The sequence below is a fragment of the Eremothecium sinecaudum genome, chromosome II, assembly GCF_001548555.1.
Source record: "Eremothecium sinecaudum strain ATCC 58844 chromosome II, complete sequence".
In the NCBI taxonomy this organism is placed as follows: Eukaryota; Fungi; Ascomycota; class Saccharomycetes; order Saccharomycetales; family Saccharomycetaceae; genus Eremothecium; species Eremothecium sinecaudum.
In genome coordinates this window covers 1,413,372-1,435,877 of record NC_030893.1, presented here as the reverse complement: position 1 = coordinate 1,435,877, position 22,506 = coordinate 1,413,372, and the positions used below count along the sequence as shown (strand labels likewise).

General features: G+C 40.4%; 9 protein-coding genes across 9 annotated transcripts; 2 read left to right on the top strand and 7 right to left on the bottom strand.

Annotated features, from left to right (window-relative positions):
* Positions 1 to 138: 138 nt before the first annotated feature.
* AW171_hschr2940 (HBR227Cp) lies at positions 139 to 1,056 on the top strand (the record flags this gene model as incomplete). The annotated part of the gene is made up of 1 exon (XM_018130635.1): positions 139 to 1,056. One exon carries the CDS (start codon positions 139 to 141, stop codon positions 1,054 to 1,056), a length of 918 nt encoding a protein of 305 aa, XP_017986124.1.
* A 286-nt stretch (positions 1,057 to 1,342) lies between these two features.
* HFL1 (Hfl1p) lies at positions 1,343 to 2,575 on the bottom strand (the record flags this gene model as incomplete). Its single annotated transcript, XM_018130634.1, has 1 exon — positions 1,343 to 2,575. The coding sequence occupies one exon, from the start codon at positions 2,573 to 2,575 to the stop codon at positions 1,343 to 1,345; it is 1,233 nt and encodes a 410-aa protein (XP_017986123.1).
* A 361-nt stretch (positions 2,576 to 2,936) lies between these two features.
* On the bottom strand, positions 2,937 to 3,956 carry AIM23 (Aim23p; the record flags this gene model as incomplete). The annotated part of the gene is made up of 1 exon (XM_018130633.1): positions 2,937 to 3,956. The coding sequence occupies one exon, from the start codon at positions 3,954 to 3,956 to the stop codon at positions 2,937 to 2,939; it is 1,020 nt and encodes a 339-aa protein (XP_017986122.1).
* A 529-nt stretch (positions 3,957 to 4,485) lies between these two features.
* URA2 (bifunctional carbamoylphosphate synthetase/aspartate transcarbamylase) lies at positions 4,486 to 11,151 on the bottom strand (the record flags this gene model as incomplete). The annotated part of the gene is made up of 1 exon (XM_018130632.1): positions 4,486 to 11,151. One exon carries the CDS (start codon positions 11,149 to 11,151, stop codon positions 4,486 to 4,488), a length of 6,666 nt encoding a protein of 2,221 aa, XP_017986121.1.
* A 1,103-nt stretch (positions 11,152 to 12,254) lies between these two features.
* On the top strand, positions 12,255 to 12,749 carry AW171_hschr2936 (HBR223Cp; the record flags this gene model as incomplete). The annotated part of the gene is made up of 1 exon (XM_018130631.1): positions 12,255 to 12,749. The coding sequence occupies one exon, from the start codon at positions 12,255 to 12,257 to the stop codon at positions 12,747 to 12,749; it is 495 nt and encodes a 164-aa protein (XP_017986120.1).
* A 125-nt stretch (positions 12,750 to 12,874) lies between these two features.
* Positions 12,875 to 16,357, bottom strand: TRK1 (Trk1p; the record flags this gene model as incomplete). Its single annotated transcript, XM_018130630.1, has 1 exon — positions 12,875 to 16,357. The coding sequence occupies one exon, from the start codon at positions 16,355 to 16,357 to the stop codon at positions 12,875 to 12,877; it is 3,483 nt and encodes a 1,160-aa protein (XP_017986119.1).
* A 438-nt stretch (positions 16,358 to 16,795) lies between these two features.
* Positions 16,796 to 19,105, bottom strand: PBS2 (mitogen-activated protein kinase kinase PBS2; the record flags this gene model as incomplete). Its single annotated transcript, XM_018130629.1, has 1 exon — positions 16,796 to 19,105. The coding sequence occupies one exon, from the start codon at positions 19,103 to 19,105 to the stop codon at positions 16,796 to 16,798; it is 2,310 nt and encodes a 769-aa protein (XP_017986118.1).
* A 987-nt stretch (positions 19,106 to 20,092) lies between these two features.
* MCO6 (Mco6p) lies at positions 20,093 to 20,242 on the bottom strand (the record flags this gene model as incomplete). The annotated part of the gene is made up of 1 exon (XM_018130628.1): positions 20,093 to 20,242. One exon carries the CDS (start codon positions 20,240 to 20,242, stop codon positions 20,093 to 20,095), a length of 150 nt encoding a protein of 49 aa, XP_017986117.1.
* A 330-nt stretch (positions 20,243 to 20,572) lies between these two features.
* SPT10 (Spt10p) lies at positions 20,573 to 22,399 on the bottom strand (the record flags this gene model as incomplete). Its single annotated transcript, XM_018130627.1, has 1 exon — positions 20,573 to 22,399. One exon carries the CDS (start codon positions 22,397 to 22,399, stop codon positions 20,573 to 20,575), a length of 1,827 nt encoding a protein of 608 aa, XP_017986116.1.
* Between the last annotated feature and the right edge of the window lie 107 nt (positions 22,400 to 22,506).

The window sequence follows — 22,506 nt, the reverse complement described above, 5'->3', positions numbered from 1 at the left end:
TTTCTCAACTCTAAAAAGAAAAATTCATTAAAATAAATTCCAGCGTTAGTGAACTAAACTCATTGTGAACATCCATTTACGTTTAGTGGATTTTAAAACCCATCTACTTGTATCCATACGGAAAATCCATTAAGTGTTATGGATGAAAAGGAACTGGATTATGAATCGCTCCCAGAGAGTGCTCCATTATCATACCAGCTTATTGCGGGTGCATTCGCTGGAGTCATGGAACATACCATTATGTTTCCAATAGATGCTATTAAAACTCGAATGCAAGCCGCTGGGAATAGTACAGCTGGAAAATTCAATAAAATATCGCCCAATATGCTGGCGTATATATCTAAGATTTCTACTACTGAAGGTTCTTTCGCTTTGTGGAAAGGTGTTCAGTCAGTGATATTGGGTGCTGGTCCAGCACACGCGGTTTACTTTGCTACTTATGAAGTATGCAAAGCTCATCTAATTGATCCAGAGGATGTACATACTCACCAGCCTTTGAAAACGGCGGTCAGTGGGATGGTTGCCACTATTGCAGCAGATGCCTTAATGAACCCCTTTGATACTATAAAACAAAGGCTCCAGCTACATCCCAACGATTCTATGTTCCGGTGTGCAGTGAGAATATATCAAAATGAAGGCCTTGCGGCATTTCACTATTCTTACCCGACGACTCTAGCGATGAATATTCCATTTGCTGCAATTAACTTTGTGATTTACGAGTCTACTACAAAATTTCTCAATCCTCAAAATACATACAGTCCCTGGATACATTGTCTGTGTGGTGGTATTTCCGGTGCCACCTGCGCTGCCATAACTACTCCATTAGACTGCATCAAGACAGTGCTTCAAGTTCGGGGATCAGATGTCGTTGACAAGCAAATATTTAGAGACGCTAATACATTCAAAAAGGCAGCATCTGCGATATATCAGACTTATCGATGGAAAGGCTTCTTTAGAGGTCTAAAGCCAAGGGTTATAAGTAACATGCCTGCCACTGCAATTTCGTGGACATCTTATGAATTTGCAAAACACTTCCTATTTTCGTGGACCCCCTGACGGTTTAACACTTATACCAACGCATACTTGTATCTAGTTTTTTCCACCCGTCTCTAGTTGTCGCTGTTTGGCATTGTAATAATCATCATGTAAGTACTCCTTTTATTTGATCATTTATTTGGTCATTGGACCATTTCCTAATTTTGTGGATATGTACATTACGACTATTATTGTTTTTAGTTACCTGAACTATATAGATGTTGATAATGCTGTTAATAGTCGCTTTATAGTCGCACATAGAGAATGATAAGGACATTGACGTTTATATCAACAACAAAAAACGGAACTAAACACCAACTAAAGAAGTGGCGAATTCCCGAGCCATAGTCTCTCGTAATTGTACGATGCTTCTCGTATACCTGCGAGAACTTGCATCCCATATTACAGGATATTTACTGTCCTCTGGAATGTAAGTCGGTATTCCCTCAATTAAATCTAACCAATCTTCGTCGCTAGTTATAGATCCGTACTTGCTTGGTGAACCTTTTATCCAATGCCTCTCTGTGCCAAAGTTCGTGTATCTTAAACCATCATTAATCATCTTCTGTCGTCTTTCTGAGTTTGCTTCCGTAGCAGCGAAGTTTCTGTAGGTGTATTCACTTCCTTTAAATGTCGTTTTGAAGTCCCAAGCTAGATCTTTCCAGCCCAGCCAGTCTCTTAATGCATAGTAGAACTTCATTCTTGCTCCCATCGGAATCTGTCTGGCACTATATTCTGTCCATGGAAAAGCCCACCTATGCGCTAGGGCAAATACTATCATTTCGAGGCATAGACTTGTATTTTGATATATATAACCCATATTAACGTCTGGTCGCTCCGAAATCACATTAAAATACTGAAGAAGATCAATAATCATTCCTTGCCAATAAGAAGCAAATATTATTAATTTAACGCATAGAAACTTAGGCCACGGATTATACTGCGCTAGCTCGTGGTATAAGCATTTCCAGAACAAAGCCAAGTCGTACAATGACCATGACGCACTTGCATTATAGGCTATAACCAAACAGCGAATACCCACCTTCCACTTCATTTGTTGACATATCGACATCCCCAAGCAATATATAGGTTTAAACCAAACATACTGTAAGATACCCCGTTTGATAGCTAGGAAAGCTTTTGGATCGCTTAGGTCCACCGCAGGAAGAATCCACCTTCCAAGAACCGGTATAGGATGCCGCAACGCATTCTGCTTTGGCGCTATATTCACTAATATGTTCCTCTCCCCGCCTAATAATAACGTTAATAAACTAAAAAAAGTGTAGATGACGAAACTTTCATAAACCTCTCTAATTGGATCAATTAAGATAGTAGCCATATTGGGATATATAATGGCTAGTAGGCATGTTATGCTAAAAATCGGCACTAGTAATTGTATCCTTAGGATTAGCCTCTGTTGTTGCGGTATTCTGTAGTTCATTAATTGTGAGAGCATGGTAAGTGCTGAAAGTAGCACACTGAACACCGAAGCGATCACGCAGGACTTGAATAGCCATGTAGCTAAATATTCAAGTCTCATATCGTCATCTATTGCTCTGTATTTTTAGTTCAAGCCATGTAAAGTACGGTCATCACCATGCATGAATTTTAGGTTTAGGGGAAGAGCTGTTTCCAGTAAAAGAAAAGTTTCCATGCCACGCGCATTTTAATATTTAACTAGATATTTCATTTAAAGCTCCAAGTGATCTGAATAAGCCCTTGGTATTGTGTCTATGAGCCTTCAGAATCAGAAAAAGCTTTGGTTTCTTATTGCTGCATTTATTAGCTTTTACAATCTTTCCACCAATATATAGATATATTATTCTTAGAACTGAAGGAGTTTAGAACGGAAAGTTTTATATACAAGGTATGATTTGAAGAAATCCATCTGTGGGCAGAATCTACTCCTCAGCTCCACCTTCTTGGATTTGCAATTGCTGTTTTGCCTTTTCGGCTCTTTTCTGCAACTTCTCTCGTCTCTCCTTCTTACGCTCTTCTTTCATCGTGCGCTTCTCTTTAGCTGACATAGTTTTGACTTTCTTGGGCTGTAACTTCATAATGATTCTACTATTTATGTTTCCTTCAACAGTAACATTCGAAGTGTGATCGCTGACGATAATATTAAGCGTTTTCATAATTTCCTCGCGGCGTTTTACAACCTTATCTGGCAACCTCTTGAAATCATTCAATTCGGTCTTTGGTATGATAGGATCCATTTTATTCGATTCTTTCTCGCAGATAAACAGCATGACCTTATGTCCTTTGTTTAGCTGAGAAACGATTTCATTAAGTTTTTGATTTCCCAGATCGGAGTCAGAAATCTGCCAAGAAACCTTGATATTTTTCGTCGTATCCTTTGCCTTCGTAGAGACTCCAGCTCTATTCGCATTTAAGCCCATGTCTAACATTTCTTGTGTCCTTTTTTTAGCCAACATGTCTGAGTACGCATTCTTCGCTGTGCGCGCATCCACCACCTTAACTACTGGTAAAGGCTTTCCATCATAGTCCTCACCAGACTTCAAAAACAAGATTCCCTGCTCATCCAAGTTCAAAGTCTTCGCTAGCTGGAAGATATTAGACCGAAGAAGCTCACCGTTGGACAGAATAACCGTTATTTTACCATCTCTGCGAAGATCTACAACTTTATCAGTAACGCTTTTCGCAGCTTCCTGTGCCCTATAAGAACCATTATTCCATTTAATATCAAACTTTCTACTTCTATCGTAATCCTGTCTATACTGCTTTCTCGGGCTGGTCCTCGGTATTCTATTATTTACAGGTCTGTCGAGAAAGCCATTCAAGTTGGAGAAGAGACCAGCATTGCCGTTTGCAAGTCTTCCTTTATTGTGCAAAAGCCTAGCTGAAGCTTGCCTGAATATTCTAGGTATGGTATGCTTTAATAACACACGATCATATATCATAGCAACTAAACATGAATGAATGTTCAGCAGTACTAGTTACAGCTTGAAGAGCTTGATGAATTTAATTGACTTTCATCACCAACATTAGACACCGGGTAACCCTGAAATAGTGACAGAATTTTCAGGAAAGGAAATCTACAATATAAAATAAAAATAAAAATAAAAATAAAAATAAAAATAAAAATAAAATAAAAATAAAAAATAAATTAAATTAAATTAAATTAAATTACATTAAACACATTAAATCATTAAATTGTCATTAACCCAAAATGCAAATAGTAGACACTACATAATGTCCAAATAAATTCTAAAATGAAAATAAAACTAAACTGATAATAAACATATGTACTATAAACGTGAAGCTGACTTAAATTTCGCTTCTAAATAACGGCTTGTATGCTGATGATAACACTCTTTTACCTGCCCGAGATCCCCATTAACGGACAAGTAAATTGAATTTTAAACAAAAGAGTAGCCGAGTATTTCGTTTAGTTTTAATTTTTGGCAATTGCAGACTATGTCTGGTAATTTACATGTCAACACCCAACACCATGGCTAACACTGCCATTCTGACAAACAAACCATATTTCATTTGTCTAAAGTAAGCTGCACGATGGTCATAGTCAACTTCCTCGCGGATCTCGCTAACACGAGGCAATGGGTGCATAACGACCATATTTTCCTTAGCGTGGGATAAGATTTTATTTTCAACAATATAGGTATCCTTCAAACGTAAGTATTCTTCTTCGCTCTTGAATCTCTCTTGTTGAACTCTGGTACAGTACAGAACATCTGACCTAGAAATTATTTCGTTTGTCAATTCTTTACTTTCAACTCCCAGTAAACCATTTTCAAGTAATTCCTTGCGCAGAGTTTCAGGCAATCTCAATTCCTTTGGTGAAACCAGGTTAATTCTAACCTGGTAGTGCTTCAAAAGTCTACATAGAGAGTGCACTGGTCTTCCATATTTCAAGTCACCCATGAAAGTGACGGTAATTCCGTTAACAGTGCCCAATTCTTCGCGAATAGTAAACAAGTCCAAGAAGGCCTGTGTAGGATGTTCACGTGATCCATTTCCACCATTGATAATTGGCACTGGTGAATACTTCGCAGCAATGTGAGCAGACATCTCATCTGGATGTCTCAAAACAATAGCATCTGAATAGCAGGCCAAAGTTCTTATAGTGTCCTGCAAGGTTTCACCTTTTCTGACGGAAGAAGCAGACGTGTTAATGTTTACTGTTCTACCACCCAAGCGCTCCATAGCAGCAATAAACGAAGAAGAAGTTCTTGTAGATGGCTCATAAAAGAGAACGGTCAAAACACTACTCTTCATCAAATCTAAAACACCATGTTTTTCCACGGCAGATCTGAGTTCCTGAGCAACTGCAAAAAGCGCGTGGAAATCAGAACGTTTAAATTGATTAATGGACAAGATGTTCCTTCTTAAGAATGGGTTGTTACCACGAATTAGACTCTGAAGAGCGGTTGGAGCTTGCAATTCCTTTGGTGGTCTTGACGACATCAACCTTTGCTGTAATGGCTGGTCAATTATTGCGTCATCTAGGTCACCGTCACCAGAAGCTACGGACATAAGGCTCTCATTAGAAAATGAGAACCTTTTTCTCCCCGTAGTTGTAGGATGTGGAATTATTGGAGTAAATTGGGACTCAAAGCTGTTTATTGAAATTGGAGCGACTGAAGTAACTACAGCAGTACCCTTCGCATCCTTGGTAATTAGATCTCCACTCAACACAACGGTTTCGTCGTTAACAACAACACGCTCGACACCACCTTTCAAACCACCTTTGGTGTAAGGACACCATCTCTTGGTATGTCTAAAGGCAAAGTCCAAATCAAGCTCTACCTTGGCGTCTTGTTCAGGAATATTGAAAATTTTGGCTGGATTATCGTGCAACTTTTCAACAATGTCATCTATTGTCAATTTTCCGTTGTTAACGGCGGAAATCAACAAGGGTAGAGCTTCTTTAATACCCAAGCCAGTGGCAACTTCATTGCCCGTAACCTCAGCCAATGCGATTGGTAGAGAACCAATAGAAAAGACGTCAATAGCATCTACGTTACGCCACAAGAAATCTTGATCTTCCTTAGTTGGTAAAAACAATGCCTCTGGGTAGTCATCCTGGGAAACAAATAGAGCATGGATGTTAACATCACATGTGACAGTACTCTGTTTTTCCTTTACAGTCATGATCAGAGACAAATCTTCCTTTTGTGAAACACCGGTAATATGAATTGGCCTATTTTGCAATGAAGCTAACAACAACACAGATGCAAGATCTGATGTTTTAGCTTCAGCAATGATTTGCTTATCTACTGGCCAGTTCTTCAAATGATCAGCAACACTGGACACCTTGTCGGTCAATCCACGATATGGCAAAAACAAGGCAGTAGTCTTTCCAGCTTCAGCAGCTACATCCTCAATATTGTTTGGTGTGGCAGCTATTGTGAAACTAAAGTTGGTGTAAGCAGACTTTTCAGCTACTGAAGTTGCAACTTTCAAAGATACACCATCCGTAATGACCGGTCCAGATGTGGATTTTGGCATTATTTGAGAGAAGGTAAACCCAGACTCAAGAGAAACTCGTGTAGTCTCCTTTAATTCGGCTGGACCTTGTACAACATTGGAAATATTTGGAACGTAAGAAGAAATGTTAATTAAACCAGGAACGGTAACAGTTCGATGTGATGTTTGAGCATCTCTTGCAGAGACGTCCAAACTCAAGTTTCTAAAAATAGCCTCAATCAAAAGTTTAGCACACTTAACATTAGTGACCAATGGGACAGAGTAGTCAACAGCCAAACGACGAGTTTTGTATCCCTTTGATACATAAGATGCAGGACGACGGAACCTGTTGGCAGATGGCAAATTAATGTACAAATCAATCTTATTGTTGGCCAAATGTTGAGTTAACGAGTATTCGTATTTTTCATCGTCTCCATCGTTTAGGAATTCCAAATATTGAACTGGAATACCATGCTCTGATAGGAAATCAGCAGTACCAGCGGTGGCAAACAATTTATAACCCATGTTATATAGTTTTTCAACAGATGGTAACATCTCCTGTTTCTCTTTATAAGACCCAATAGATAACAAAACATTTTTCTTAGGTAACTTGAAACCAGTTGATAGTAAAGACTTTAGGTATGCCTCGTACTTAGAGTGGCCAAAGGTTGCAACTTCACCGGTAGAAGCCATTTCCACACCCAGGACTGGATCAGCACCTGCCAATCTAGGGAAAGAAAATTGTGGAACCTTAACAGCAACATAATCTTCTGGTAACTTTTCTACTGGATAAGGAGTTACTGGTAAGCCCAAGATTGCCCTGGTCGACAAGTTAATCAAGTTCACTCCAACAACCTTCGATATGAATGGGAAAGATCTCGAAGCTCTGACATTACATTCGATAACCTTAATCTCGTTGTTCTTAGCAATGAATTGAATATTGTAGGGACCAGTGATTTTCAAGGCTCTACCGATCTTGGCAGTAGCATCCACAATTCTTTTAACAGTCTGTGGCTCCAAATCTTGTGGAGGTACAATCAATGTAGCATCACCAGAATGAACACCGGCGTTTTCCACGTGTTCTGAAACCACATGCATAATCATTTCACCATCTCTTGCAACAGCATCCATTTCGATTTCCTTTGCATTTTCAATGTATTTTGTAATAACAACAGGATAATCGCGGGAAACTTCCACAGCCTGGTTTAAGTATGACTCAAGATCATCCTTTGAGTAAGCTGTGTTCATTGCAGCACCGGATAACACATATGAAGGACGAACTAAAACTGGGTATCCAACCTCGTTTGCAAAATCTTCTGCCTCATCAATAGAAGTCAATTCCTTCCAAGCTGGTTGATCGACACCAATTTGATCCAACATCCTTGAGAACTTATATCTGTTCTCTGCTGAGTCAATCATTTCAGGCGAGGTACCCAAAATCTTCACATTTTCACGGTGTAGAGACATAGCAATATTGTTGGAAGTTTGGCCACCCATTGAAACGATAACACCAGCTGAGGATTCAACTTCATAAATATCTAGAATCCTTTCTAAGTTTATAGTTTCAAAGTATAATCTATCAGCTTCGTCGTAGTCGGTGGACACGGTTTCAGGGTTATAGTTAACCATAATGGTTTTAATTTTATTCTCACGTAAAGTTCTGACAGTAGTAACGGCACACCAATCAAATTCTACAGAAGAACCAATACGGTAAACACCTGATCCAAGAACCATAACACCATTGTCTTTAAATTCCAAGTCATGTTCAGCTGCATTGTACGTCATATACAAGTAATTGGTATGGGCTGGGAATTCTGCTGCAACAGTATCAATTTGTTTAACATATGGAACAATATTGTGTTCTTTTCTTAAACGACGGATTGCTACCTCATTTGACTCTAATGCCTTAGCGATTTGCCTATCATCAAAGCCTAATTGTTTGGCTTGTCTCAAAACTAATGCTGGTAAGGCTTCTTTTGTACCAAATGATTTCAAGTGCTTGCCGAAGTTAACTAAAGAATATAACTTGTTCAAGAACCACTTGTCGATCTTGGTCATCTCCCATACCTTATCAACAGAGTAACCTAACTTTGCAAATGCATTGGCAATTGCAAAGATACGCAAATCAGATGGATTGCGCAACTCATAATCGATATCAATATCCATATCGACTTCACCAAACCCTAGGTTCGAATACTCAGTAGATCTGATGGCCTTCTGGATGGCCTCTTCAAATGTTCTACCAATACTCATGACCTCACCGACAGATTTCATGGAAGATGATAACAAAGTTGACACACGAGTAAACTTCTTTAAATCCCATCTTGGCATCTTAACGACACAGTAATCCAATGATGGTTCAAAACAAGCACATGTACTTTGTGTAATAGAGTTTTTAACTTCGTTCAATGGAATTCTCAAACCCAACTTAGCAGCAGTGTATGCAAGTGGGTAACCAGTAGCTTTAGATGCCAAAGCAGACGAACGTGATAAACGGGCATTAACTTCAATAATACAATACTCCTTGGAAAATGGGTTTAAAGCGTATTGGATGTTACATTCACCAACAACGCCCAAATGTCTAATAACCCTGACTGCAGTAGTTCTCAACATATTATAGTCTTCATCTGATAAAGTTTGAGAGGGAGCAACAACGATGGAGTCACCTGTGTGGATTCCAAGTGGATCGAAGTTCTCCATATTACAAACAGTAATACAGTTATCAAAGGCGTCACGAACAACCTCATATTCGATTTCCTTCCAGCCTTTCATGGACCTTTCAACTAAAACTTGAGGAGACGATGCAAAGGCGACATTACATAGGTCAACCAATTCCTTTTCGTTAGAAGCAAACCCTGATCCTAAACCACCTAAAGCATAAGCAGCACGAACAATGACTGGATATCCAATGTCTTTCACCGCATCTAGGGCCTCCTGTACAGTAGAAGCGGCCTTTGACTTGGCACATTTTTCGTTAATTTCATCCATGGCGTTTGAGAACAATTCACGATCTTCGGTGGTGATAATAGTTTCTATAGGAGTACCCAAAACTTTAATACCTAGAACTTCGAATTCATCTTTCATTTCAATACCAACCGACAAAGCAGTTTGACCACCAAATGTACAGTAAATGGCATCAGGACGCTCATGCATGATAACTTTCCTGACAAACTCCGCCGTAACCGGTAAGAAATAAACCTTGTCAGCAAGACCCTTCGAAGTTTGGATAGTGGCGATATTTGGATTAATTAAGATTGTGTAGATGCCTTCTTCTTTCAAAGCTTTAATTGCTTGAGAACCAGAATAGTCAAATTCACCAGCTTGACCGATGGACAAACCACCAGAACCCAAAACCAAAACCTTTTTAGGGTCTAATCTTGGGTTCGCATTCAAATGATCATCCAGCAATCCACCAGGGAATTCAACCGCTTTTAGTTGTTGGGTCTTTTTGAAATCCACAACAGTTTTGATGAAAACGTCAAACAAAAATTGTGTGTCTTCTGGGCCTGGAGTACATTCGGGGTGGAATTGAACAGAAAAGTAGGGTAGTTCTTCGTGGTAGATACCTTCGTTCGAACCGTCATTAGCGTTAACAAATAGTGGTTTCCATCCAGGTGTTAACGTATTAACATCAACAGCAAAACCATGGTTTTGTGAAGTAATGTAACATCTTCCAGAAATAGTAGAATTACATGGAATATTGTGACCTCTGTTACCGAACTTTAGCTTAGTAGTAGAAGCACCAGCAGCTCTAGCTACCAATTGGTGACCCAAACAAATACCGAAAACAGGGTGGGTCTTGGCCTTCAAGACATTAGATAACCTTGCGGACAACTCGCCTAGGACCGCAGGATCACCAGGACCATTAGAAATAAACAAACCGTCGTATTCCTCTTTCGTGAAATCATAGTCCCAAGGAACAACAATCAACTCTACACCTCTGCGGACAAAGCAACGAATTTGATTGTACTTCATACCAACATCAATTGCCAAGATTCTGAATGTCTTGCCGTCAGGTTTCTTAATGGCATGTTCCTCATCAGGATAATACACTTTGGGCTCCTTCACAGAGACCTTTGCTACTAGGTTTTCCGTGTTAGGATCGAGCCACTTGGGAATCTCGAAGTGGGCCCTCCAGTCGGCTGACATAGCAGCTGCATGGTCTGATCCCGGTTTCTGGATAGAAATTCTACCCAACATAGAACCGGAATCTCTCAAATGTTTCGTTAGAGCTCTGGTATCTACACCATAAAGAGCAGGGATACCTTCCTCTTTTAACCATTGGCCCAACGATGAGTTGGCAAGCCAGTGAGAGTATTCCTCAGTATAATGAGCAACAACTAGACCGGCAACGTGAATCCTGTTAGACTCAAAATAACGCGGTAGCGATTCCACAATTTCGTCCTTCAAATTACGGTCTGGAACACCGTAGTTACCAACTAAAGGATATGTTATAACCAAAATCTGGCCCTCGTAGGAAGGATCCGTGATGGATTCAGGGTAGCCAACCATACCGGTCTGGAACACAAGCTCACCAGCGGCCTCGACAGGAGCACCAAATGAGTAGCCTTGTACGACAGTACCATCTTTCATTTCCAAAGTCATCAGTCTGTCACCAGTAGACTCCATGGGAGGAGCAATCGGAGCGATAGGAACGAGATCAGACATATTTTAATTTCAACAACGATCTTTTTGTCCAAAGTACTTTTTTTCGCTCTTTAGCAAGCAACACAATTATAGATCTTAGAATGGAACTCTGAATAACTACACAATTGATATCAGAGATAGATGAAATTTATATTGAAAATTTTTTGGAGTTGGGGATACCGTTTATAAAATTCTATCTCTTTGGATTTCCGCTAAAACGCTATAATGAAGGGGACTAATCCTGATGACAGGGACTGTTGCACTTAGAATAGTTTTAGTTTACTAAGGAAAAAAAAATACCAAGAAAATAATATGTAAAACAAATATAAGCTGGTAAATTAAATTTCGAAGTAACTAAAGTTAGTATGTAGTTTTAAATGGAGGAATTTGTGTAAAATATTTATAGTGTTCTAAAAGTCTAACTATGACCATTTCTTGTATTGTTTAGCCTTAGTTGGGAGAAAATTTTTCTCTGACTTCATCAATTTGTCTATCTTTAGGTAAGTAAAGCCGAGAACACCATCGGTAATTTTTTTTTTCTGGGCGCCAGGTATCCGGGTGTCCATTTCTTGTCCATCTAAATGTCAATCCTATGTCCTTCTAATGTCCAGCTCATTGTGATGTAACAAGGACATAAGTCTCAATGGACATGTTGAAAATGCAGTCCGAATCGCGCTAAGAGCTACGCGGAGCTCTTAGGGCAGTGGACACGTGAACAGGTTTAGAACCCGGGAGCTCCGTGGACTTGGAGAAGGATTTATTTCTAGTAGGCTTGGAGGCAGTTGTACTTAGTAATAAATGTATATCCTCTGAATTAATGGGTGTCGAGTATGTCGAGTATGCTAGTGGCATTCGCTTCGTATGCGGCTGTGCGCCGTACTGTTCCGGTGTGATTACCCTGCGGATTGGGCAAATCGTGTTACCCGGTATGGTATGCCTGTCGATCACATTACCCGGCCTGCGCACGTTTGAGGTTACCCGCCCCAATGTGTTGCTATCGGTTCGTTTACCCGGCCATCAGTTGTGTGATGAAGTAGGGGACGGTAACAGTATCCTTGAACCAATACAAGGAACCAACTCCCCAAGAGACGACAGCTATATTAAGCTCTCAATCGACCCACAAGATGTCTTTATTCCTTAGATTTAATTGCACTATACCCCAAGTTCAAAATGTATTTGCCAAACAGCTAATTGCAAATACACAGAGGTGTTACTCTGTATACGGACTGTTCCTAAAGGATACATACCCTAACTTAAAGAAGGAACACCCATATGCTTCGTTTGGGGAGGTTTCGAAGATGGCTGCCAATAAATGGACTATGTTAACCGACACGGAAAAGAGACATTATCAAGAACAGGCGGCTAAACTGCGCACGGAAAACAGTGAAAAGCGGGCAAAACGTCCACGGAAAACATCCGTTAAGAGGCCTCCTTCAGGGTACATTTTGTTTTCTAATGAGTTACGTACTCAGATTAAAGAGCAGAACCCTTCAATGAGCCCTCAAGAGATTGTTAAGTTGCTATCAGAGAAATGGAATGCATTGTCGAATACCGCTAAGGCAAAATACAATCAGATGTCAAAGGATCAACTCGAGCTATGGAAAACACTTAACGCTTGAAATTTCACACTAACCCATATCTAGTTGCGTTTATGTAAATTTTTAGACTAAGTAAGTCTGTTATGCTACTCTATATAAATTTTGATTCTGATAGGTTGCAATGTTCGATTGAAGAATAGAAAGGATTAATGTGTCAATGGCGCATCTTCTAAATGGTCGCTTGGGGGATTATCGTGTGGCGACACCTCGGAGTACGATCTTAAAGATTTGGCAACAGGTGTGTCCGCGATAGGACCCTGTAATGGCTCTTTATCTCTATTGAGCTTAAAATTGGCGTTGACTGTACGAACACTATCTGGAGGATTTGGTGGTACGTTACTGTTAGCTTTTCCTCCTGATGATTCGTTTGGTGTTTCTGCTGATGGAGGTGCTCTAGAAATTGTACGTTTAATGACGTTTGCAAGGCCGGAGACTGGTTGAGTCCTTTTCTTCAAATACTGAAGCACCGGATCTTTGTTTCCAGCCGTCATTGTCCGTTGAAGTTTCAAGTCTTCAATTTGGTCAATGCGCTGCAGTTTATCACTAGGAAGCATTATTGCACGATCTAGAGAGTACGGTAATCCTCTGTGTCTTCCTCTAATTAGTAGAGCTATAATTACAAGCTTCGATAAGGGTGTAAACTGGGCACTGAAAGATTGGGTTGTATTGATATATCCAAAAGACAATCCTACAGTACCGTACGCACTAACAACTTCAAACATCACCTGGAAAACAGTAAAATTAACCCTGGTAGGATCTCGGATTTTTGAACCCTCTGCGATACAAATAATAAACAACCCCAGAAACATGAACCAAAGATCAAAAGAAAGTTGTTTTCTCAAATGCGCGCTAATAAAAGATTTGGTGTCCTGCTCCATATTCGTTTCAGACTGTATATCCGACGTATCTCTTTCAAGACCGCTACTATCAGGCATCGGGTCTGCTATTATAGGAATCATTTCTCCGTAAATACCTAATGATTGCTCTTCATAAACGTTTGTTCTCCTGATAGAAATAGCAACAGGCATCACCGAAACGTACATCATCACCATGTATGAAACTTGAATTGCAGGATGTAACAAACTTATATCCAAAACACTGAATCCGGTGGTCCTCGTGCTCACTGCCTGGAATAAACCGTTTAATACTCTATAACCAGGCGTAAACTCACTCAACGGTTGTGAGGTATAGTCTAGAGCAAGGAAAATAGCTAAATCAAAAACATTCATTATTACAAGTATCAATAACAACCACCAAGTTGCAGCTTTAGGAAATAATAAAGTAAAACAACGACGAGGATGATCTAGTAAAAATCCTAGATTTTCTTTCATTGATGATAAGTCACGGGAGAATTTGTACATTATCCAAATGACGAACCTCAGTATAATTGGAAATCCTGTGTGACCAATAATCATAGCAAGAATTAGTACAATCAAAGGATAGGAAGCTTTATTAAAAGACATCATTGAGTTAGAAGTCAGGGTTAGGCCCAGGTTGTTCATACCACTCATTGCTGTAAAAAACGACCACCATGTTGGAGATATCCCATATGATCTTACAACATCGCTATGTTCTTTATTCGAATGAATCCATGGAAGTAGAAATATAATTGTAATCAAATGGAACCCAATATAGTATACCACCAAAAGTTTGCACAATAATTTGGTTGCACGGTATTCCACCCCTCCCAGTTCAGTCTTCTGAAGGTCTGTCAACCCAATAAAAGTTGAGTTACGTCCAATGTTATGATCATAGGATAAGTAGTTTTCAGACCTAGAACGGTTGGTAGATTGTAGGTTTATATCAAGGTCCATAAGGCCATCTTCTCCATCGTATAATCCGGAGAGAGAATCAATACTGTTCATGGTATTCTGATGAGAAAAGGTTGTACCAACAGTATGTGATTTTTTTAATCGCTTTCTAATAAGCTGTGGCCAACGATCACCACTGTCCTTGCTAAAACTTGCAGAAGTATGTAATCGCTTCAATTTTTTTGTTTTATTAAATATCTTTCTAGCCTTGCCATCTTCCGATTGCTTGCCCATCGAAGCGGCATGCTTTAGCTTTTTCTCCTGGTTGCTGGGTGAATTTTCATCGTGAATATATTCTTCTGCAACGTTGGTATGCTTTGCGCCAAAGTTTGATTTAGGAGACCGATCCAAGGATGACGAATTCTCTAATGAGTCAGCGTCAGATTCTTCATTATCACCCTCCTCTTCATCTGAAGAACTGGCAACAGCGGAACCATGCAAAAGGCGTTCTCTGAATCTTGCTGAAGATGACAATCTACCAAATATGCTAGATCTTCTGCGTCTGAGTAGATTTGTAGGCTCGGCTTGGGCATTCTGAGAGTCACTTCTACTATGATGCTGCCTCCTAGCGGAGGGGCGAGGCATGTTATTAACATCAAATTGAATTGATGTTCCAATGTTGTTACCGGCACTAACAGGTGTTGAAGTTAATTTAAGGTCATGAGGGGTAGATTTATCACTCCCATTAAAATTCTGATCTCTGTCTTCCTCGAAGTGAGTTTCCAAAGCAGAACTGTCTTTCAGTTGATTATCTAACGGTACTCCAGTAGGGGGGCTTGTAGTCTCAAGTTTTTCAGCCTGTTTCTCAGGAGATACATCCCTCTGTGGGCCCTGTTTTTCTTGTTTTATACTTATTCCTTCTTCTTCGTGATCGGAGTCTGTTCTTCTCTCGTGAGGACCACGTATTACTAAAACCTGGCCATCATCGTCACTTTCATGATGATGCCCTTGGAGGATTAATATCGACCGATACATGTCAGCGGGAGAGATATCTCTAGAATCTCTCTTACCCTGGAACCTTTCTCGCATGATTCTAGAAGCATTATTAGGCTTCTTAACAGCGCCTTGGACTTCAGAAATTTGTTGAGGGTGATTTCCGTCATAAGCCAACATGGAGTGTGCGCTAGATTGCTCTGTATAATCTGAAGCAGTAGAGATACTGTCGTCATGGTCGCTTGTTGCCTCATCTCGTCTTACCATTTTCCCGCTGAACAATTTACTTTGGAAATCTGGTGTTCCGACAGAATTCTTCGTGAGTACCCTGGCTCCAACTCCGCCAGCGTCTTTGTTACCTCTGCCTCTCGCGCTCATTCCTGAAGAAGACATTGTTCTTGTCATTTCTCTCGCAATAAGCGTTCTTGTTCTCCTCATCTGGTAATACTTTTTTGACCAATCTTTAATCCCGTCAAAGTACCTCTCAAACCAAAATAATCTAATGAACACTAAACTACCATGAATCCAAATCGGTGCTGTGATGATACAGGTTATGTAAAGGACTACCTGTTGGTATAAATTCAGTTTATTCATATCAACAGTATTCAACCCTCCCTGTGTCGCAGCCCCAGTAGCAAAGAACAGTATATCAACATAGTCCAAATTGCGGGCAGGATATAATATTATAGAGCAAAGTAGTGATACTCCTATAATATAATAGTAGTGCGCAACTATAAAACTTGGGAATATCCTCTTCAACACAGGATGAAGAAAACGATAAAGCCGACTGATAACATCTCTTGCTTCATGCCCAATTGTCTTCTTATAAGTATGATGGAAGTATTGAAGGGTAGGATGACGTTTTAAAGTCCTTAGCAGCCCCATGGACAAGATTATTTACTATTATAACCTTTCAATACTGTCCACTATTAACACACTTACTAAATTTATCCAATAGCCCGAAGCCTTCACTAAACCTAATTGACAGTTACAGGAATATTTTCACGATGGATTCAACCCTTCTATGCTTAACCGCTGGAAAGTACACACAGCTCAAAATGTTAAGCGATTTATTATTCTTTTTATTTACGAAGAAAATATAAGCCACTGAAAAACCACGATACTCGTACAAATGTAAACGCGATATATCAAATCTGTAAGAAAAACATCAGAATAGCAGCAGATCGACATTAGAGTTAGATAAAAGGTATTTAGTGGTGTATGTGGTATAACAGTGGTGAACAATAGATCACCAATGAATAGTTAAAACTTTTATTTTTAAAATGACGTGTGTTAATAAACTATGAATGAAGAAAAGGTCATCTATGACATTAGGCCACCCATATGTAATGCTGGTACGACTTTCTGTACATCTGTTTCCCTATTTTTCTCCATGTATTGTCGCTTCGCTAAACGAGTTGATATAAATTCGTTCATGTTAACATTTGCGCGGTCGTAATTTTTGAGCCAAGGGTGTTCTAGTAGTGCACCATATGTAGGTCTCCTCTCCGGAATTTTCTGCAGACACATACTGACGAAATCCTGAGCTTCGCTAGAAAACCTGTCTGCAGGAAGGCGTGGGGGTGGGCCGTCTACGATGGCGCTCAATTGGCTGAAAATGTTATCGTAAGTCTCTGGAGGATACGGGTAAGCACCTGTGGCCATCTCCACGATAGATAGTCCCAATGACCAAATATCTGACTGTACAGAGTATGTCGCCATGTCTGGGTTGAGGGACTTAATGCGCTCCGGAGCCATGTAAGACTGGCAACCGATATTTGTTTTAGCGAGGGATGCAACTAAGTTTCCTGATACTCCAAAATCACACAACTTGACGCTTCCCTGTACAGCCGAGCATAGGATATTTGTAGGTTTTACATCACGATGGATAACATTGTGAACATCTTTCAGCTCCTTCAAGCCACGGATGACACTTTCTGTGATAAAAGCTAGTTGAGGCTCCTCTACTCCGCCCAATTCTTCGTGATCATATGTCTTGTCTAGAGAGCCACCATCCATTAATTCCATGCACATGTAGACTGCTCCCTCAATAAAAAATGCGCCGTAAAAATCTACAATATAAGGAGACTGACATTTATGCAGCACTTCTAGTTCCATCAAAATTTGGTTGAACTTGGACTCATCTAACTCCAGTCTGACCTCTTTCATTGCCATCATAACGTTTGTGGGTTTATGCAGAACTTTGGAAACTGTTCCGTAGTTCCCGTGACCCAATTCTTCCATAAATTTAAGTTCATCTAGGGTAATTCGGAAGCTCGAGCCATTGCTAAAATCAACACCTTGAGATGAAAGCGAGAGTTTGCCAGTAAAATTCAGCGAACCAGACTTTATATCAACATATTTTGAAAACATTGCAAATAGACCCCCATTAGAGTTGGAGCCGGAATTAGTCTTGCTTGGCTCTGTTCCCTCCGTGTCCACCTGCTTTTCTGAAGAAGTTGAAGTCGTCTGGATTCCGTTAGTAAGGGATCCAGGATTACTTTTGCTATTCCGATGCACTGGTAGTGCAGGTATCGCATTGGGAAGTGCACTTGTATTTTTATTCGAGGGCTGTGATGCAAACTCTTGCGGCTGCTGCTTCGTTTTTAAATTCATGCTGCCTGGTGGCAGTTTCATCCCTCTGCGTGCAGAGAGTGAAAGTTTAGGTTTAGCCGTTATGTTTGGTTCACAGGGATTTATAGAGTTATTAGGTCTTGCAGGCCCTTGTACGCCAGCTATTGCCCCTTGATTAGGTATAGGATGTGCTCTGGGGCTGCTGGACTCAGGTGCTCTGGGCGCACGTCTTATTGGGTTAAATTGACCCTGAAAATTATTAAGTGTTGGAAGTCCCTGTTTTGGGACTTCTGATGAAAATCGAGCTCTCTGCTGTGGAGTAGAAAAGCGTTGCTGTTGTAGACGCTGCTGTAGTTGCAGTAACTTCATTGCAGAATATGAACCAATTGCACGGTGGCTTTGTTGTTGAGAAGATTCCGCTGTCTGGTCAGATATCTGGGAATTACCTTCCCCGGAAAACTCTCCGGGCATACTTCTCTCTTCCCCTAGAAGTCTTTCATCTTCTAGTTCTTCATGCTCATCGTCTGACTTCGTACTCGCTTGTTCCGAACCCTGCTCTGATACCTCACTATCTCTAGATTCCCCAACACCTTGCGGCTGCTCCGTATGCGGCTGCAGCTGCTCCTGTACATCCTGTGCCATATTCAGGTTAGAGTCTTGCTCATTCTGCTCTACCAACTTCTTTGATTCATGCGTCTCGTGTACCGTTGAAAACTCGTTCTGTAACTGTGTACCATCTTCTGTTTCCGACTGCCTTATCGTTTCCAATTGCGATGTTACACCCTCCGGGAGCTTTTCTTTAGACTGGCTTTTTTGCGGCTGTATTATCTTATTTCCAGGGAGCGGAGGAAGTGGCTTATTCACAATATGCTGTATAGATGAAGCGTCTTGAGGGGGATTAGAAGTTTTCGAACCCACACTCCCAGATCTTTTAAGCTTCCGCTGCTCCTGAAACGCCTTCACCCTTGCATGAAGGTTGGCATTAAGGTTACTATAGTTTTTACTCGCACTACTGCCAGAATGGATACTTCCTGAGCGCTGTAAGCTGTTTCTATCCATTTTGATCTTGATTTCTTGTCCTTGTAGATGCAACAAACCTCCTGATCCGAGAACTTCACGTCACAACAACCTCTTTCAAAAACAATAAATACAAAGTGAACGCTCAAATGATAAAGATATAGTGAACCAAAAAAGAGTGCCAAAAGAAGAATAACGTCCTTGCCTCTGAAGTTTATTGTATATAAATAAACGTTCGCTATGTATCTTTTAATAATTCAAAGGAAGAAAAAAAAAAAATAAATAAAATAAAAAACACAACCTTCAGTAGCTAATAAAAAGCAATAGATTCGTTGTGTGATACTTTAAAGTTCCTGGACCGCACCACTGTATCTTAACTGTACCGACATAGGTTTTTGATGTTCGGAATCAATTAGACAACTCCTATCTGAATATACTTTTAAACCTGCTGTTAGTAAATTTATTTTTTTGTTCCCTAGGCAATTATAACCTTTTCAATTCTTTGCAATCGACCGCTCTTATGGACTAAAGAGGGTTGATTATAAGCTATGGTGTCATTATTGCTTATGTATTAGATATTAGAATATGGTAATTCTGCGTGTAGTTATTTAAAATGCTTAAAAGAGCCGGTAATTGGTATTTAGCTCTTTAAGTATTGTTATCAGCAAGCATACGGGCTGAGGATTAATGGGGCTAAGTTTGCTAACAGCTAAATAGCTAAACAGCTAAACAGCTAAACAGCGATGGCTGGTAACACAGTTACGGCGCTTAATTATAATAGCATTGTAGTATTTAGCAGCCTCATGATATTTCGTGCTGTATATAGTGTTTGAGGTTTCCAAAAATAGCCTATGGATATGGATAATTAATTCTATGAAATCTTGGGTGTTTTTAGGTTGTGGAGCTAGTTCGAGAGCATGCATTTTGCAATGTGCCATGATAGTGGCCAGACTGGAGTACGTAGTTGAGGCTGAGTGCGCCTAATAGGAGTGGCTAATTAGTATTATAAGCTATACAGTTATTTAGAGATTAGTAGGCTTGTGCCAGTACAGTGAATATCGTGCAAGCCCCTAGGTAACCGAGAAGTTGAAAGAAAGCTTTTCTGGACAGGATTATCTGTTGGAGTGGTGTGTGAGATTCCCTAAAAATGCTGCGTATTTGTTGAAAGAAGGCTATCATGTTGGTATTTAAGTGGGGTGTTTATCATATCTGTTGTGTTTTCTAAAAGATTTGTTGATAATTTATGAAGCGGGTGTGTTGGCGCCGATTGAAAACTTCAAGGAACGGCCGCCATGTAGAGACTGATACAAAACCAGTGTGATTGGGCAGTGTCTGCATTGTCCAAGAGGGTAATCCCGCAATCAAGCGAGATGGCTAGACTAATATGTTGGTCTGGCAGTGTCACGTGGGGGGAGATGAATCGGATTTAAGGTAGAGAGGCAGTTAAGACTACGCCCGACTCGTTGCGACGGGGACGATTGGTAAGGCTTGTATAAATATTCTTACATGCTAGTAGTATTGACTATCATCGGACCTGAAAGACGGGTTGTTTTCTATATCATCATCGCTGCGCACAGGTATTTTAGCTTCCTCCGCAGGAGTTCTTTGCGACAGCTGTCGCTGCTCCTGCTCTTTATGTACGGCTTCCACTGCGGCCATGACGTTATCCTCCAGGTGCAATAATGCGTCATCCACCATATCGGTAGTAGAACCTTCCACTAGGACGGTTCCAGGTTCACTTTCGGGCCTAGGTGCATCTGAGTGGAGGAGTTCTGGGGATATCTCACTGTACAGTGATCGTTTTTTACCGCTGCGCTGATTTTGCTCTTCGACATATTTCTTGAAGCTGTTCATTGACTCTTCATTGCTGACAACACGTTTTTCTGCAACGCGTTCTTGGCCAGGCTCGACTCCAAATCTAATACGTTTAATATGTGCAGCAGCCTTGTACAACTTTACTCTTGGTTCATTTTCGCGCGTAGGGGTCTGTATTCTATATCTGTCTTCTCTATAATTGTCCTGTTGGTCTTTTTGTAGGGCATTGGCCATATGTTTTGCGACTGAACTCACCTGTTCGTCGTTTGGGTTTGATACCAAAATATGCATTTGGTTTTCTGGATCTGTGGCATCGACTACTATCCCCGCCCTAGCCATTCCATTGCCTGCGCCACCGGTGTTGTTTTGACATGTCGAGCAGGTGCTAATTACTTGAGCAACAGACTGTTTGATACCCTTCCAGTGGTATCGCTCTGCCACTTTTGAAGTGACTCGATTAATACCTTGATGGTCAACCGAGTGAGTCTCGAAAGCGATTTCTGACTGCCGCTGCTGGTCGTACACAACCTCGCGGCCCTTGAACATTAGTTTTCCATTTAAAATTGAATGAGTTTTCGACATAACCCGCAGTCTGGCCTTTTCATTTCTACTACAGGATGCAGGATACTCTCCTGTCTCTAGGTAAAACTTTAGCCGCTCATACTTCGCTCTTGTAGAATCCTTTCTTGCCAAATTAACTGCATCAATCTGCTTTGAAACATGAGTAAATTCTTTGCCATAAATAAAGGAATCTATTGGCGAATCATAACCTTTCAAAATACCTGACTCAGGTAGTTTACCAATCCTCTTAAAATTTGATGACTCCAAAATCCTTCGAATCCCCACATTTGTTCCATATACAAGTGAGAAGCAACAAGACGTGAACCCCAACTGTGGTGCCCATCCTAGAAAACTTTCGACAAGAGTTCTTCCTATTCCTTTGCCTCGGATACCCGCATTTACCAGAAATGTCCCTGTCACGACATGGGAAGATCTCCCCGGATAAGCAGGTATTAGGTTAAATGTGCCCAAGCACTGCTTTTCCCACTGTATATTCAAATTTAAGTTCCTACGTAATTTTCTCTTCATATATTGCGCTGTGCTACGCATCGTTGTAATACCTTGCTTTTGGAGCTGTTCAATATGCTGACGATTATACTCCTCCCCCAATTCCATAGAATAATCAAGCTCAGGGATTTCTCCCAAGACCATTATGCAAACGATTCCATGCGAATTAAACCATATTTTCCTAAACTCGTCCAAATCCAAAGGCTCATAATATGGAAAGCTATCACCCTTCTCGATTTCCATATTGATCTCATCTAATAAGAAAGCAAGAAGCCCCAAAGGAAGTATATCAGGGTTTGCACGTATTGGATACATCGTTGCGGTGGTCTCACCATCTTTTAGTAGAATAGTTTGAGGCTGTAAAGGTGTTAAATATGCATCCAGATCTTCATGGCCATCATCATCAGTCCGTTCTACTGATGCAGGAGTGTCAGCTGAGTTTTGAAAGATCATATATGGTCTTGATATTCAGTACTATGGCCTATAATTCACCCAAATACCAAGTTTAAGCAATTAATCCTTGTTACTTACAAGTCAAATGTTATTAAAATCCATGTAAT